The 15,208-nt window shown below is 44.2% G+C and overlaps 1 protein-coding gene across 6 annotated transcripts in view; it reads left to right on the forward strand.

Annotated features, from left to right (window-relative positions):
* The window catches only part of PHLDB2 (pleckstrin homology like domain family B member 2), a 115,424-nt gene that overhangs the window by 62,316 nt on the left and 37,900 nt on the right, over nucleotides 1-15,208 (forward strand). For all 6 annotated transcript variants that reach the window (XM_061350614.1, XM_061350617.1, XM_061350619.1 and 3 more), the window contains exons 3-5: nucleotides 2,679-4,030; nucleotides 11,749-12,132; nucleotides 14,386-14,529. In XM_061350614.1, the coding sequence (XP_061206598.1) occupies nucleotides 2,679-4,030; nucleotides 11,749-12,132; nucleotides 14,386-14,529 (1,880 nt within the window). The remainder of the gene's footprint in view (nucleotides 1-2,678; nucleotides 4,031-11,748; nucleotides 12,133-14,385; nucleotides 14,530-15,208) is intronic.

The following is a 15,208-nucleotide window of genomic DNA, read 5'->3' on the forward strand; positions in this document are numbered from 1 at the left end:
AGAAGACCCGGCATCGGGTATGGTAGAGAACTGTTGAACCCAAGTGGCTTACATGAAGGTATTGTGACTGTTTCTCACTGTGCTTGTTTGGATTTCAAGTACAATAAACCCTTCATTGCTGCGCTGAACAGGCCTGAAAGTTTCCATGAGCTAACTTGTGTTTTGACATAAGTGTCCAGTCTTTGGAGGATTGAATGTGCCCTGCTAGTGTTGCAAGGGGGCAATAAACGATTATTAATGTCCCATGAATGTGTCTGCCAGCTTATTTATATGGGGGCCTGTAGAGTTTATGCAACAAAAGAAAAGTTCAGTTGTGTTGAAGTTAAGATGTGGGCAGTACAATTTTGATATGGGATTAGCTTTCAAGTTTGAGGGGTTTGGAAGAGGGAAGGGGAGAGAATGGAAGGTACAAGGAAGTATTGAAGTACAGAAGGCATGGTCATTGTATGTGTGCTTTTAAATAACTTTTGCATCTTCTTCTTCCTTATAACACCACTAATGAGATGAATGCTTGATCGTTGCCATCTGATTTTGTCTTGTCTTGTCTCTACAAGAGCTCTGTTGAGCATGGGTCACATTCCTCCTTTTTATCTTCTTTTGATCTTCATCATTGCCGTTGATCAAATGTTGTGAAAACAGCTTAAAAAATGTTAAGTCAGATGTCAGACTGTCGGAAACTGCAGTTTCACTGCTCACAGCAGTGATGGTCTGACAGAGCGCTCTGTGAGCTTACTGGTTCAAAGGCAGCTGAGATAGCTGTAGCATCATAACAATGCGTTAAAATTACAGCAAATAAAATCACAGTCAACATAAAAATCCTAAGTTCTGTGTCATAGTAAACCTGAGGCTTGGTTATGAAGCTAGCAAGTTAATGGGTTTGGCCACTACCAGAGTTTGTCATTAACACAAGCTTAGCCAGGTCCACAGGTGTTCAAGAAAGTGGTTGTTATTTTCTCCTGGTTTGATTTGGTTTTGTTCCCCCCTGTAACGCTGACTCCTTTTATCTTCTGCCTATTCGATTACGTTGTTAATTATGGTTACCTTTGTTCTTAAACTTAGGGGTTTGTTCCTTAGGAATTGAAGAGAATGTGTTGTTACTCACTTAGACTTACTACAGTTAGCCAGAGGAAGCTTGTGCGACAGAGGTATATTGTGTGATGCCCTGGGCAGTAATGAATTCCAGGCATTTTTGGCTTGTTAGCAAGGAAGGTGCCAGAAACAAGGATCCCCTCAAAGACTGCATTGCCAGCTTCCACTAGGTACCTGAACCTAGTGATCCTCGGTTCAACCAGATCATATCCAGTCTGGTGGGGGAGCAGGAATCCCAGTTTTGTGTCTAGGTCTGTATAATTGCCTGAAGCGGTACTTGGAAGAGGATTAAAGTATTGCCTCTGCGGAGTTTAAAAGCACTTTTCACAACTGGGTGTTAGGTTTTCCTGCCGAGTGGCAAGCTGAAATTAGGTTACACACGAGGTGGCTGAAGTCGCAGGTGAAATGTGACTGAGCCGAGAGTAAATCCCAGATTTGACCCTTATTTTCACAAGCAGCACTCGCTGGCACTACAGGAACTGACACTAAAGAGTTCAAAGCACAGCCTAGCACATCCGAGGAGATGCTGTAGGTGTTAGCAGTGCTGTTTCTATGTCACTTGAGGTCTAAGCGCAAGCCTGTGGAGGTCCCATTTATCTCCTGCAGTAACTGAGGCTTTCAGGAGCTGAATTATCTTCTTTGCTTTTGGCAGAGTGGGAACTGTAGGCTGGAGCTTGACACATTGAATGATAACCTCCACCACAGCAAAGGCTTGTTTGGTTGGTGTCCTCTGCAAGGAAGTATGTTATAATTCCAAACAAGTGTTAAGACCTGGAACCTTAAACCCCTGTCAGTGCTTTTAGTAGTAGTGTTTATGTTGCTGTTTTTGAATGAAGTTATAGAGCTGAGCATTATACATCCTTCAGGCTATCTTCTAACTAAGGTGCTCATTGCAGGTGTAGTTACAGGTTTGTATTTTAATAGCACTGAGCTAAAACAGCTTGAAAAATGGGCCTTGCTTTTGTATTCTTCCATGAAGCTTTACATGACAGTCCATTGAGTAAGCAAAAATATGACAAGCTCCCACTGAGCTTTGATTAAGCTCATTAATATATTTGGGCTTGGACGCACTAGCTGCACAGGTTAAAAGAGGTGGTCCAGAGCAGCATCTTATGTTCTGTATCCTGGGCCCTGCGAGACCTGCGCTGAGTTCTTCACTCAGCTGTCTGCTTTGCATCTTCTCCCTGTACCTCAGTTCCTCAGGTATAAGACATCAGGACAGTAATGCTGCTTTACTTTGTGGACATCTTAGGAGGCTCAGGATTATAAAGGCTAAGCCAGACTCCTGCCATGGGTAGGTCACCAAAGAAAAGAGTCTAGCCTCTTTCCAACTGTATTGCCAGTTTGTAGTATGGATTTGGTCATGTCCAACTACCCCTTCTTCTTTAGCCTCCATCTGTTGCAAAAAGAGAGATGGGAAAGTTTTGCATCCCCTCCTTTGCTTAAAGATCCGAGACACAGTTATTACAAGCACAGTAATTATTATAAACGTGTTCATTTCAAATGAACGTGCAGGCATACGGATGCAGGAAGCAGCTACTTACTTGCTACTTACTTTTCTTTTCCCCCTTATTTTCTCTTCCTTACAGATTCCAGTAAGGTTATGGCAGAGTATAGCCACACACAAAACCAGATGGAATTACAAAATGCTACTTTGGGAAAGGGCTCTGCGGTGAATTCCCTTGAAAACGGTCTCCAGGATATTATGGAAAACCTCAACCAGAAGAAATATTCATCAAGTCTCAAATTTAAAACAAATGGGGACTATGCTGGCTCATATTTAACCCTCTCCCAACCAATGCCAGTTAAACCCAATCCTTCCTCCAGTGTTAAAAATGCACACTCTGTTAGCAAACTTCAAGGAGGCAAGCAGTTCTCCTGTGAAAGCCCTTATCTTCCGGATAAAAGCATCTCTGTAAAGCATTTGGGTTCCCTGTCAGGCATGCCTTCATCCCTCAGTGGGTACAACTTAGGGAGGACAGACTTTGATATTCATGCCAGCAGAGAAAACGTAAAATCCCTTGGACAGATGGATAAGTTTCACTACTCCAAGTACAGTCAGAAAAACAAATCCTATGACAATGTCTACTTCCCGGGAATGCTGGAGACAAAGAAGATCTCGGGCTCTCTTCTGACCATGTGGAATGGAAGCTCAGGGAACGAGCTGATGCTTTCACCTGCTAGCAATTCAGGGGCAGCCAGCATGCCTTCTAGCCCAAAGCAAGGCAGGAGGATGAACGTCATCGAAGACAACCTGGCCCTTCACATAAAGCCAGTTAAGCACAAGGATGTGATGATGGAGACTCTGGGCTCACGGCCTCGGAAGTATTCTGGTGGATCTCTAAGTCATATGGGGATGTACAGTCGTTCCCTCCCCAGGCTTTATAAATCAACAGAAAGCCAGCTGGTGCCGTTAAGTTTGCCCCCCAGAAGCTCTTTGGGGAACACTAAAAGGAAAAAACTGGGAGAAAAAGATCTACCTCAGAACGTTTTAGATGCTGACAATTACCTGAACTTTTCTTCCTGCAGCTCAGGGGTTTCACCACATGCCAACTCGGTCTCTGCCAGTAATTCCTACGCCAGCTCAACGCTCAGTGTTCCTGCAAGCCCTCGAATTGCTAAGAAGATGCTTTTAGCACCTTCTCCCCCGTATCTTCCCGATGACTTCGATAGACTTGGACTCTCAGGAACGAGTCCCAGTAGCTCGTTCTCCCCAGTGGATTTTGACAGGTCGTTCTCTGTCCGAAGGAACCTTTCCACCAGCTCTGTGGAACTTGATGACCCAGAGCTGGAAAGTTACAGGCAGACGCCAAGCTCCCTGCAAGCGTCCATGCGAGAGCGGAAGAACAGCATTAGCTCCATTTCGGGAAGAGAAGACCTCATGGACTATCACAGGAGGCAGAGGGAAGAGCGGCTTCGGGAGCAGGAGATGGAACGGCTGGTAATATTTTCTCTTCCTTTTAGTTTTTCACTGCATTTAGCATTTGGATAATGTCCATCCCATATCTGGTCATGCGGAAAGTACAGCAAAGCATAGGCTGACATGCTTTGCAATTCAAATGCTGCCTGCTTCATATGCCTTGTTTGTTATTGCTGTCCATGAAGCTAATGCTTAAAGAGCGTGCTGCTGTAACAGCTTGGATAGGGAGAGACCATTCAGCCATCTACAAAGATGTTGGAACCTGTGTAAATTGGGTTTATCAGTCATCCTCTGGCCTCTCTTAAAATGCCTCTGTACATAAACCCTATAAATTACACTGCAGGGATCCAGCACTTTTTGGTTTAGATGATGGCACTGTTCTGTGGTAAGCGGGTAAAAGGGACTCCACTATAAGCTGCTCAGCCATGTGTGCTGTGCCGTCAGGTAGGCATTGGTTTGGATTCAACATCTATCACGAGAGCTTTCTCTGCTTGGATGTGGTTTTTCTTTATGAATATTGTCATTAAAATATAGGCCTCCTTGCTTCTCCCCATTGCAAAATGGAGACTAGAAGAGAGGGGCAGGGTTTCTCTCTTTGCTTCTATTCAGAACGTAAAGCAGCGCGTACTACTTCAGCTTGGGGCAAAACTTGGGAGCACAATGTAATTTATGCGGTACTGAGACAACTTTTGGGTCGGAAAACCAAACAGATCTTCAGAACACACAAAGATAGTTGGAGAAGTTTCTTATAGAAGCTATCTCTGACAGGATCCTTTCTGTGAAAGAAGTTTTCTCTGACCCTATTAACATGCATTCATATTATACTGTTTTTACTGTCCACATGGAAACCGAGGTTGTTAGATGGGCCAATTTGTATTACTGAAGCTTAGATCCTCAATTAACTTTCAATGTGTGCTTTATTTAAAGCGTTTCTGGGTTTGAGCAAAGTGGGGGTAGGATACTCTTAAACCTGTCTAGTTTGCATACAGGCATCAGAGCTGCAGGGGGGTTCCCTTCCCAGGCCAGCTGGGCTGGGAAGCCATGAGGAGCAGCGGGATGCAGGAGCAGCGGGATGCCCATTAGGTGTCAATAGCAGTGGTCCGTTGGTTGTGAAGGGCCACTGCTCCCATTTCAAGCCCCACTTGCGAGCAGGTTCAGCTGAAGGATGGTACCCTCGCATCTCACCTATGTCCGTGACACAAGCTGGTGGAGAACCTGTTCTGTTGGCAGGAACCTGCTGTTTCATCCCTAATAGGCTCAGCGCTTTACCCTAAGATACATGCTGTTGCTTTGCAAGATGTCAAAATGTTCACCTTTGCCTGCTTAGGGCTGTAGAGTTGAGGTGTAAAGGGGCAGCAGGCACAGCCCCTTTCCCCCTTGGTGAGTGGCACAGTGTGTGTCTTTACCCTGCCTTGTACCCTTTGCCCATCAAAACCTCTGCTGGCTCCCTGTGAAGCTTCTCAGGAGCAGGGGCTGGGCTCACTGGGGCAAGGAGGGCCAGATATGAATGGAAAAGACTGGGCAGTTTAGGAAAGGTTGTTCTGCTTGTGCATGCAGGAGTGGGAAGCATCAGCAGAAATGCTGGAGGGTTGTTTATCCTTGATGCCTTCTGCCTGCTGTTCCCCCAATCCGATAGGAGATCTCCCTTTTCCCTAGTCCCGGTGGTTTAGTGTGTGCAAAGTGCTGTTTGCTTCTTATCAGAGGGTTTTCCAGGCGGTCGTACTGTAAAACCTGAGATAATCAGTCATAAAAGACAATATAGGAGAGTGTATTTGTATTTCAGAGAGAACAGGGTTGGGGTTTATTTATCAGTTTGAGTATTGGGTGGGTTTCTTGTGAGGGATGGAAGATATGGAATTGTGTTGGCATTCAGTAGTGTTAGAAGTTGTTCTGGGTCTTTATTTGGATGTAATGACCACCTCTCCTTTCCCTTCTTTTCTTTTCTTACTAGACAGTACTTACTGATAAATCCTGATTCTTTAAAGAATTTGCCTGCTGTTTTTCCAAGCATGTTAAAGTTTTGGCAAGAAGGTACAAAGAGTGAAGATATACATTGCAGGGTTTTTTTTGGGGGGGGGTTGAGGGTTTTGGGTTTTTTTTTCCCTTTTTTAAAGAATGATTTAAACATCTAATTTGCTCCAGTGTACCAAACAGAGAAGACATGTATGTACTGGTGTAGAATTTGGTGTTTTCTCTGTCTTTAGATTTGCCCTTTTGGGCTTGTGTCACTTCTGTTTTGCCAGCCTCTTCCTCCATGACTCCAGGAGCAGGAAGAACCATCTCTCCATCCCTCCAGCGTTACTGCTGAGCACTGGGGACTGATGGGAGGGTACCACATTGCCCCTGGGCCTTGCACAGGGCTTGTGGTCACAGTCTGCTGCTGCTTCCTCTTCCAGCCTAGCTGACCGGACGTAGCATCTTGGTGTAGGGATGTTTATCCAGATGTTAAGTGTAGTACTATGACAAGTAGGAGTCAGAGTTAGCTTTGCTGAAGCTGGCCCAGAAGCCTTGTAAACAAGGAGAAAAATAATCACTGTGATCCAAGAATATTCAATGGGATTCAGTGAGCTATTGAATTTTTGTTTAAGAGGAGATCCTGCCTTTCCCCCCCCCCCCCATCTGAGATAAAAGGCCAATTGTGGTAGCAGCTGGAACTGAAAGGCAGCCTTTCTCTTCAGCCCGTGGGGGTGGAACAGCACAGCCAGCATAGTCAGATAGATATTAAGGCCATCTGTTTTGTTTGATGCCCGCTCATTTGAATAGCACTGAACATGGTTTGTGTACTGCTGGGTTTTAGGCAGTACAGTGTATTTCCTCTAGATGGTGGTAGGTACTTAACAATTAGACATGTGGTAGCTGTGTGACACCTTCCATAGTCCAGCTGTTAGTACAGATCTGTAAGCATATGCTTGTTGATTAAATTCTCCCCAGGAGTTGTGCTGGGGGAGATTTCAGTTTACATGACCAATGCCTCGATGAGCAATAACAGAATTCAAGGACCTTATTCCATAGTCCATGTTTTCATGGTCAAAAGAGCATTGGATTTCATGAAGTTTATTCAGCAAGTAGGAAATAATACTGAATATCTCTGTGCCCGCTTTGCATTGATGCATTTACAGCTCAGTAAGGCGTGCTCATGCGAGGGGAAAATGAAATGAAAGGATATATGAATTTGCAAGATGGTGCTGCTTTAAAATTGTGGGTATTAGAGCTTGTGTAAATCTCCCATACAGCTCGGAACAGCATCACATATATGTTTTATACATTTACATTGGCACTGTATCTTTTTATAGAGCCTTTAAACATAAAGCACCCAAGCTGCATGTAAAAGTGTAAGTGACTTGACTCTTATAGAAATCCCAGCCAAGCAGATAAAGGGTAGATCAAGGTAATTTTTCTCACCACTAGTATTGGACAGTGTAGCATTACAGCTACTTAACATAGTGAGTTCACGAGTGTTATGTAATAGGATAAAAAAACCTCTGCAGAATATAACTAATGCTAATACTAATAACTAATATAACACTAATAACTTAGTAGGTTTTCAGGAACATTCAGTTTTCATTGTGTTCCAAAACATTCCCGCAGGGTCTGTAATCCACACTTTGGATTATTAAATATACCTAATTTTTGTGGAATATGGGCCAGGAAGAAATAAATGTCAGGAGACCCGTTCTCATTTACAGGACTTACAGTACTGCACTGGAGCTCTGGTCTTCAGGCTCTTGCCCTCGGTATGATTTGGAAAGGAGCTTCTGCATAGGTACCGTAGGGGCAAAAGGGCACTGGTCTGAATAATACTGTTATTTTGGAAGCCGGTGGCATTTCCTCAGGAGCCTAATACATGCCTGCAGATACAGGAGCTAATTCTGCAGGGACCTGTCAGCCCAGTTCCTCCCTAGAGACTGGCATTGCTCAATGCCACTGATCTCTTCTGCTTTTACTGGTCTGTTTCCTCTGTGCCTATAATAGGAAGGTAAAGATGAGGTGTGCTAACCTGAGCCCTGCATCCCATCCTCTGCTTTGAGCTGAGGTGGTCCGTCTGGAGCTCTTCTCCATGCAGGTGTCTTTGTCGTGGAAGACTTCATGCTCCTGTGTATCCTCCCATCAGAGATGGATGTGGAATAGGGATGCTATTCCTGAGTTCTGTGCTGAGTGGTAACCTCAGAGCTGAAAGTCCATAGCAAAACAAGGACTGAAAATGAGAAAGTAAATGCAGCTGGGGTGAGAGAGGGAAGGGGAGGGACAGTTGTCGAGCTGTTCTCACACCCAACTAAAGCCTACCTTTGAAATCAGTTTCTCACTATCTGACGTATGTGAAATGACCCGCTCCTTAGAAATGCAGGAAGGGAAGAGAAACCTTCTTCCTGCCTCTTGTCTGTGGGATACTGAATGTGTTTGTAATAAAGTACATTTGGGAAGTTTCTGCTGCTGTCTACCCCAGTCTCTCTACCTCTTTCCCCACCATCCTTTGTGACTAGCTGCTGCTCCAAGCTTTTGCTATGAAGCTTGGTTGTTTTAAAAGAGCAGCAGCGGAGAAGTACTGTTCCTTGGTAGCTGAAAAGAGCAACAGCCTCTTCTGCAGGCAAAGGGAGCCCTGCCTGCATGAAGTGGCCATAATTCTCTTTAGTGTTGGTCACACAGGATTAGAGTGCACCTGTGTTTTTAATGAAATCTGGGGTTATCCAGGTGTTAATAGCATTTATTGAAGAAGCTTCCTGCTTGCCATAGCTGATTAACCAAGTCTTGCCTTGATATCTAGATGTAGCATCACCTTTATGCATTTGTAAAGTTCATATACGTGGCATGCAGCAGACAAACAAATCCAGGAGTCACTGATGTGGTTGCTGTTATAAAGGGGGGAGGTATTTATCCCTGCTGTTTTGGAGTACTTCTCTTTACAGTGTGGCAGGGATGTCTGATGTCATTGTTAATGGGGTTATCATCCCCTTATCCCACCCTTCTTCAGCACCTAAATGTGCAACCATCCATACATATAGGAGGTGTGTGGCTTTGTCTAAGCCAGAGGTGGTGAAATTGCTTGGGCATAAAGTGCACAAGACCTGGGTGCCCCTTCATAATAGGGAAGAGAGCGATTTAGGCTGTTAAAAGAGGCATTATATGGGGAAATAAACCGAAAGGTTTACAAGGCTTGATTCAACACCCTCCCGCCAGAGCCGGTTTTAAACCAATTTCCCTCTTGTGACATACCTTTATTTTTCCCTTCCGCTGTATTCAGCAACACGAATAGCTTGTGTCATATTCCTTGTGGAGTTAGAGATTGGGTTTTCCATGTGCTACTCTTTCACGCTTTTCGTTGCAAGGGGTGCTTTCCTAGCTCGCTGCTTGACTCGGAAATTTATGCTGGAAACAGTTAAATGCAGATGTGCTGCAGGGGGAAGGAGTTGGCCGAGATGAAATGATGAGAATAGAGCGTATAAAATAACCACAGAGCTTCCTGTCCATAAGCCTCTCAGCACATGTCAAAATAGAAGCGAGAGATAGCAGTATTTCTGTAATGTGCCTGAACGTTCATCAGGAATTTTTTGGAGACTGGCAGAGATTTTCCTGCCATTTTTAAGCTTTCCTGAGCATCTGGGACTGGTGGAAAAAATAATCCCTTTTTCTTTCCCCTTTTTCCTGACCGCTCATCAAAGGGCAGTTTGCAGTGAGAGCCCCTTTACCTGACTGCTTAGGTTAGGATAAGCAGCAGCTGTGCTTTGAAATCAGCCATTTCCTATTATTATGGAAGGGATGGAGGCTTGGCATGGGGTAACCTGATATACCTGTTGTTGCAGGGAAGGACGTCCTGCTGGCGTTTATAGATGTTTCCCATCTATAAAACCATTACGCTGACTGTATGGAAGGGCCAGGCCCGATGCCGTCACAACAGGGAGAGCTGCATAATTACCGGCGGTCCCAGCCAGCACTTGCACAGCGCTTTAGGAATTGGGTTGCGTGGCCAAAAGCCTTAGTAAGAGGGAGGATAGCGGCTCTGGAGGGGTAAGGGAAGAGGCAGTGGTTGCCTTGAGGCAGCAAGGCTTTGGGGAGTTATAATTACATCGATCATTTGGGGTTGAAAGATGTCTGCAGAATTTGCTTGGACCCGTTTTGTGGAAAATACAAGCTTGCAATTGCTGCTCCGCAGCTACCCCAGGCTCTGTTATTCCAGCGGCTCGTCCCTGCCGGTGCCGGTACGAGAGGCTTCGGAGGGAACCTGGGAATAAGCTACCTGAAGGCAAAACTCCTGTCTTGTGACGCTGTCTAGGTTGGGTAGTGCTTGGAAATGGATGGGTTCAGATGGGTTCTCCAGCTGGGAAATGCAGCTCTTAACTGCGGGTGATGTGGGGTGATGTGAATGGGTAGTGCATCCAACCGGGTAATCTCTTGGTAGCTGTATAAAATGCTATGTGCTCGTAAACTGGTATTAACCTGTCATGAAACTCCAGTATCTTGCTACAGGGAAGGGGCAGGCGATGCATTGACCAAACTGCTTTGCTTGATCCTTGTTATTGCTTGCTGTTGGGCATAGGGAGTGTTGGTACTGTCACAAAGAGCTTGCAAACTGTAATGCAAATGTAATGCCAGGTGGAGCTTGGAAAGTGACTGTGTCTGCAGTGGTTCTCGGGGCAGGAGGCTGAGGGTTTTGGTTTTCTGGCTTTCCTTTCAAATACTACTAAATACAAGTAGGATTTCCTAGAAATCAGAAATGAGCTCACTAGGGCAGCTATTAATGCCAAGCATGGAACTCTCACAGAGGTCTTTTTTTTTCCAGCAGAACTTTCAATAAGGCTTATGGTAAGCATTTTTTATTAATATTCTTCTTCTTTTTTAGCAAAATAAAAGAATTTCTCTTTAAAATGAAAATGTAAAAGAAAAATCATCTGAAACTGAATTTACAGCAAGCTATGCATACAGTAATATAAACGAAATATAGCTTTCTGGTACCTAATGATAATTACCGTATAGATCTAGAAAACCTCAGGGCATTAATGTTTGTAGCATCTTGGAATACATCAGGTCAAACTGGTGTGGCTATTCAGATCCTTGTTGGAAATGTTGATATGAATCCATGGGGAATTTGAGTTAACTGGTAAATAAAGATTTCCCCCCTTTCTTTGTATTTGATATATGTTGTATTTTAGACGTGATGCCTCATTTTTTCTGTTAATGCTCCTAAAACTGCGTGTTTCAAAACGGGGACTAATTCTGTCTCAAGGAAAGGGAATCAGAGTTAGCAAAACAGAAAAGTCAGGAATGAGTGAGGTCATGGAAAACCTGTGTCATGTTTTGCAGCTTGGTAGGAGTATAACGTAAGTGTAAAGTGTACCTATTAGTGACTTATACAGTGACCTCAGTGGACATCTGTACATATGAATGGGGTATGGTTACAGCAACAGTATTAGATGCAATATTATAAGCAATATTAATACTAACATTTTCTATATTGGCAAGATAAGTGTTAGAGCATCTTATTTAAGTAATAATTTCTGTGAAATGCTTTTTTGTTTTTATAAGCTCTTCCATGTGAACTCTGATTCGTCATCTTGCATTGCGATTTATTTGTTATCTCTAAGCGCTACAGATATAGATGGAACTGGAGGGCTTTAATCTTTCACTCTAATAAACTCCCATACCAAGCAAACAAACCCCAAACCCCCAGCAAACTTCTTCTTGCTTCCTCTTTACTTTAGCTCACAGGTGATGCTTAGGGCCATTATCTTTCTTTCTCAAACCAGGAACGACAGCGGCTGGAGACGATCCTCAACCTGTGTGCGGAATACTCCAAATCTGACAGCGACCCGGCTGCGGCCACAACGGTTGCTGATGTCCAGAAGATTAACAAAGAACTGGAAAAACTCCAGCTCTCTGATGAGGATTCGGTGTTCGAAGACTCCCAGATGAGCCTGGAAACGAGGTTCAGGAGCCACCTGAAGTCATCTGCAAGCGATTCGGACTTCTCGGAGCTGAGCAGCCACAGTCGCGGCACTGCCGCCCTCCTCTCCTCTAGAGGGTTGAGAGCTGAGGAGCACTTCACTGACGGTGCAAAGTCACCACCTTTCGCTGCTCCTGGCTTCCTGAAGGATGCCACCGAATCCTCCTACCTGAGCATCACACCAAAGGTAACGCTCTGTAAGAGGGAAGAGTACAATCCAGGTCTGACTGCTGGAAAGCCTCCTTTAGGAGTCAGCTTTCCGAGGTCGTAGGTGTGAGAAGACTTAGGGGCTCATACAGTTCAGCATCCTGGCAGAGATTAGTCCGTTTTGTGTAGATTATTGGTACTGGAAGGGTTGGGGTTTTATTTCAGAGGTATGTACAGTTCAGGAAGAGTTTTGAGATGTTCTGAGGGAGAAGGATTTGCTTGAACAGTCATAGCTACCTAAATAAAGGAGGGTTTCAGGATCCCTGTTTGGCATCGTGCTGGGATGTCGGAGGGAAGGGAAGCTCTGCTGTCTTCTCCCAGCCTGAGGCTCCTGTCTCCTGTAAGAGGAGGATGTTTCCTCATGGCACACCAGAACAGTTGCGCGGGAGGTGAAGGAATGTTCTGTGAGCCAGATTTACTGTCCCAGGGTTGGATCTGAGCCCCTTGTAATCACCTGTTGTCTCTCCTGGGGTGCACAGTGGCAGCCAGCCTCCTGCTTCCCTCACCCAGCTCCTGTGTTTAATGAGCTGCAGCTCCTTTCCTGTGTACTTCACGCTGCTATTCCATTACCGAAGGGAGGTTGTCCTTTAAAGAATGAGGTGGCAGCATTCCCAACAGTTTCCTTCAGTTAGAGCAGCAGCAGCATCCTCTGGGCTGAGTCAGTGCCCCAGCTCTGGTGTGCTAGACCAGCAGTGCAGCAAATCCTGGTGTCAGGCAGGGTGTTAAATATCTGTATTCAAGAGTTAGAATCAGGAGCATAATAAGGCCAAGCAAAGCCAGAAAACCAGGTTTCTGTTTAACAAATTCAAGCCTTCAGAATACTTAGTCTCCTTTTTGTTGTTATTTGCACACTGTGTGAGTTTCAGCATGGTTATATGCCTAACATAAATGCTATTGAACCTCTACTACCTTACTTACATCTTTATTGTCTATAGAAGTATGTCAGTATAGAAAAGAGAGGTGTGATAGACAAACAATTTGTCTTATAAAGGAGAATCCGTCTGGAAATCTGCTGAGTCTTTTGATGTGTAATTATGCTGAACAGAAGCATGCTATTATGGTTTCGCTTGGTCTTTCTGTGTTGAAAGGTAGTAAGGCACAAGTTACTGTGGTCTTGCATTTCTTTCCCGTTTGTTGCTTTCCTTGTGCATGTCAAAAGATCCCATTTTTAATCCTTATTAGGAAGTTGAAATCAAAGATGTTATGTTGGCATTATCCGAACAGGATACCGGACAAAAAGAAGCTTTCCTGCTAGGATTACTAATGCTAATCGAGGAATACCATTCATTCATTCATTGTGAAGTGTGTTCTGCTAAGCCCTCAGAAAAGCAATAACAAGCAACTGTGTCAATGAGACACAGCTCATTGTTTTAACATATCGAGATGGGATTTGTTCAGGATAAAACGCCTGCCCTCAGAATAGACATTCAGTAGCTGAGCTGAGCCTCTTTCGATCAAGGCTGTGTGGTCCAGTGCTTAACACTGCCTCGCTGACAGCCCACCTCTCATTCTGACTGGGGACAATGAGCAAGCAGCTTTACCAGGGTAATTGGATTGCAAGCCCCTGGGGTCAGATGAACATGAAGAATATGTTTGAAACTCAATACTCTTTGATCTAGCCTTTGCTGGTGTAAGATCACAGGTGTTTCCTTCATAATGTTGTTGAATTCTTGGCACAGGCAGCTAGGAAGTAAATGTAAGTAGATCTAGCAAGGCAATGGAAAGAGCAACATTAAGGGTACTACTTCCTCAATGCTAACTGGGGAGACAGAACCAACTTTTGTCCTTATTTTACAGAAGCTGCCCACCTTAACAGCTGGGTACAAAAATGTCCTGTCCTACCTCCTGGCTTTTGTTATATGGACAGCTGAAATTCATATAAAAAGCATCTTTATCTCTCTTATTTTTATAAGGGAGCAATTGGATTTTTGCAGCCTAAATAGCACAGCATGTAAAGTATTCTCAAAGGTTAGGTTTTAATAATTCCTGTAGAATGAATGGTATTTACTGTTATGTATAGAATTTACTTGCAGTGCCTGGATGTAAACTGTCATGCTTGTATCTCATGTACACATTCTAAATATAGAAATAGCAATATATTAGGTCTGAAATATGTAATGAGTTCAAAACCAGCAGTACTATGCTTGCTTTCAATGAACACAGTATGAAAGGGGAAAGGAAAGGCTGTGTTTAGCTCTCTTTCTAATGACCCTCTTGTAACATGCAACTGCAGATACCAGAATGCACAAGTGATGAGCAAAGAGGGCAGGAGCTTGGTCGACTGGAGGAGGAGCGCATAGTAATACTAAATAACTTGGAAGAACTGGAGCAGAAGATCAAAGATTTAAACGACCAGATGGATGAATCTTCGAGAGAGGTATGAAATACGTTTTGGGTTTAAAAGTCGTGCTTGTTAGGTATGTCTGCGTAGCAGAAGTCTGATGGGTTCAGCAAATACATAGGGAATTCATGGATGTGTGAAGCCTTCATATTCTGTGCTTTTACACCAGGATTAGGCACAGAATGATGGACCTGGCAGTCTCTGACTTACGAAGGTTACCTTTCCCCAGCTGGGAGGTGGATGTGATGCTCAGATTAGACATTCCCAGCCGTAACCATTATACTCCTAAGTGGAATTAGAACAATCTTGCTTGTTTAATGGTCACTCAGTTGATCTAAATACCTTGTGTCACTTGGGAGGTTTATGGTGGTATCTCCTGTGACTGTTTAAAGAGAAAGGAAGTGAGACAACTTCCTTTCAAACCTCTTTGGCTTTACAGTGGCAAGGGTATGTTGGCACCCACTTGACGTCTGGAATCTCACAGTTGCAGACTAAGCTGGCCAGGCATGTGGGTTGTGCTTGCTCCAATTATCAGCAACAGGAAAGAAACAGCTGTTCCAGAAGGGTTTCCTATGGAGCCTGGGCACAGAGTCGGTACAGTATCATAACAGGAGGAAGCACAGAGAAGAGATAGGAAAAGTATCTTCAAACTGAAGCTGGTTTGGACTTTATTTTATGTTGCAGCTTGACTTTGTCTTAGATTTGTTGATCTCTT

Source organism: Neopsephotus bourkii, unplaced genomic scaffold (genome assembly GCF_033783945.1).
Source record: "Neopsephotus bourkii isolate Nb327-2 ecotype Australia unplaced genomic scaffold, CSIRO-AGI_Nbou_v1 NB_532, whole genome shotgun sequence".
Taxonomy (NCBI): Eukaryota; Metazoa; Chordata; class Aves; order Psittaciformes; family Psittacidae; genus Neopsephotus; species Neopsephotus bourkii.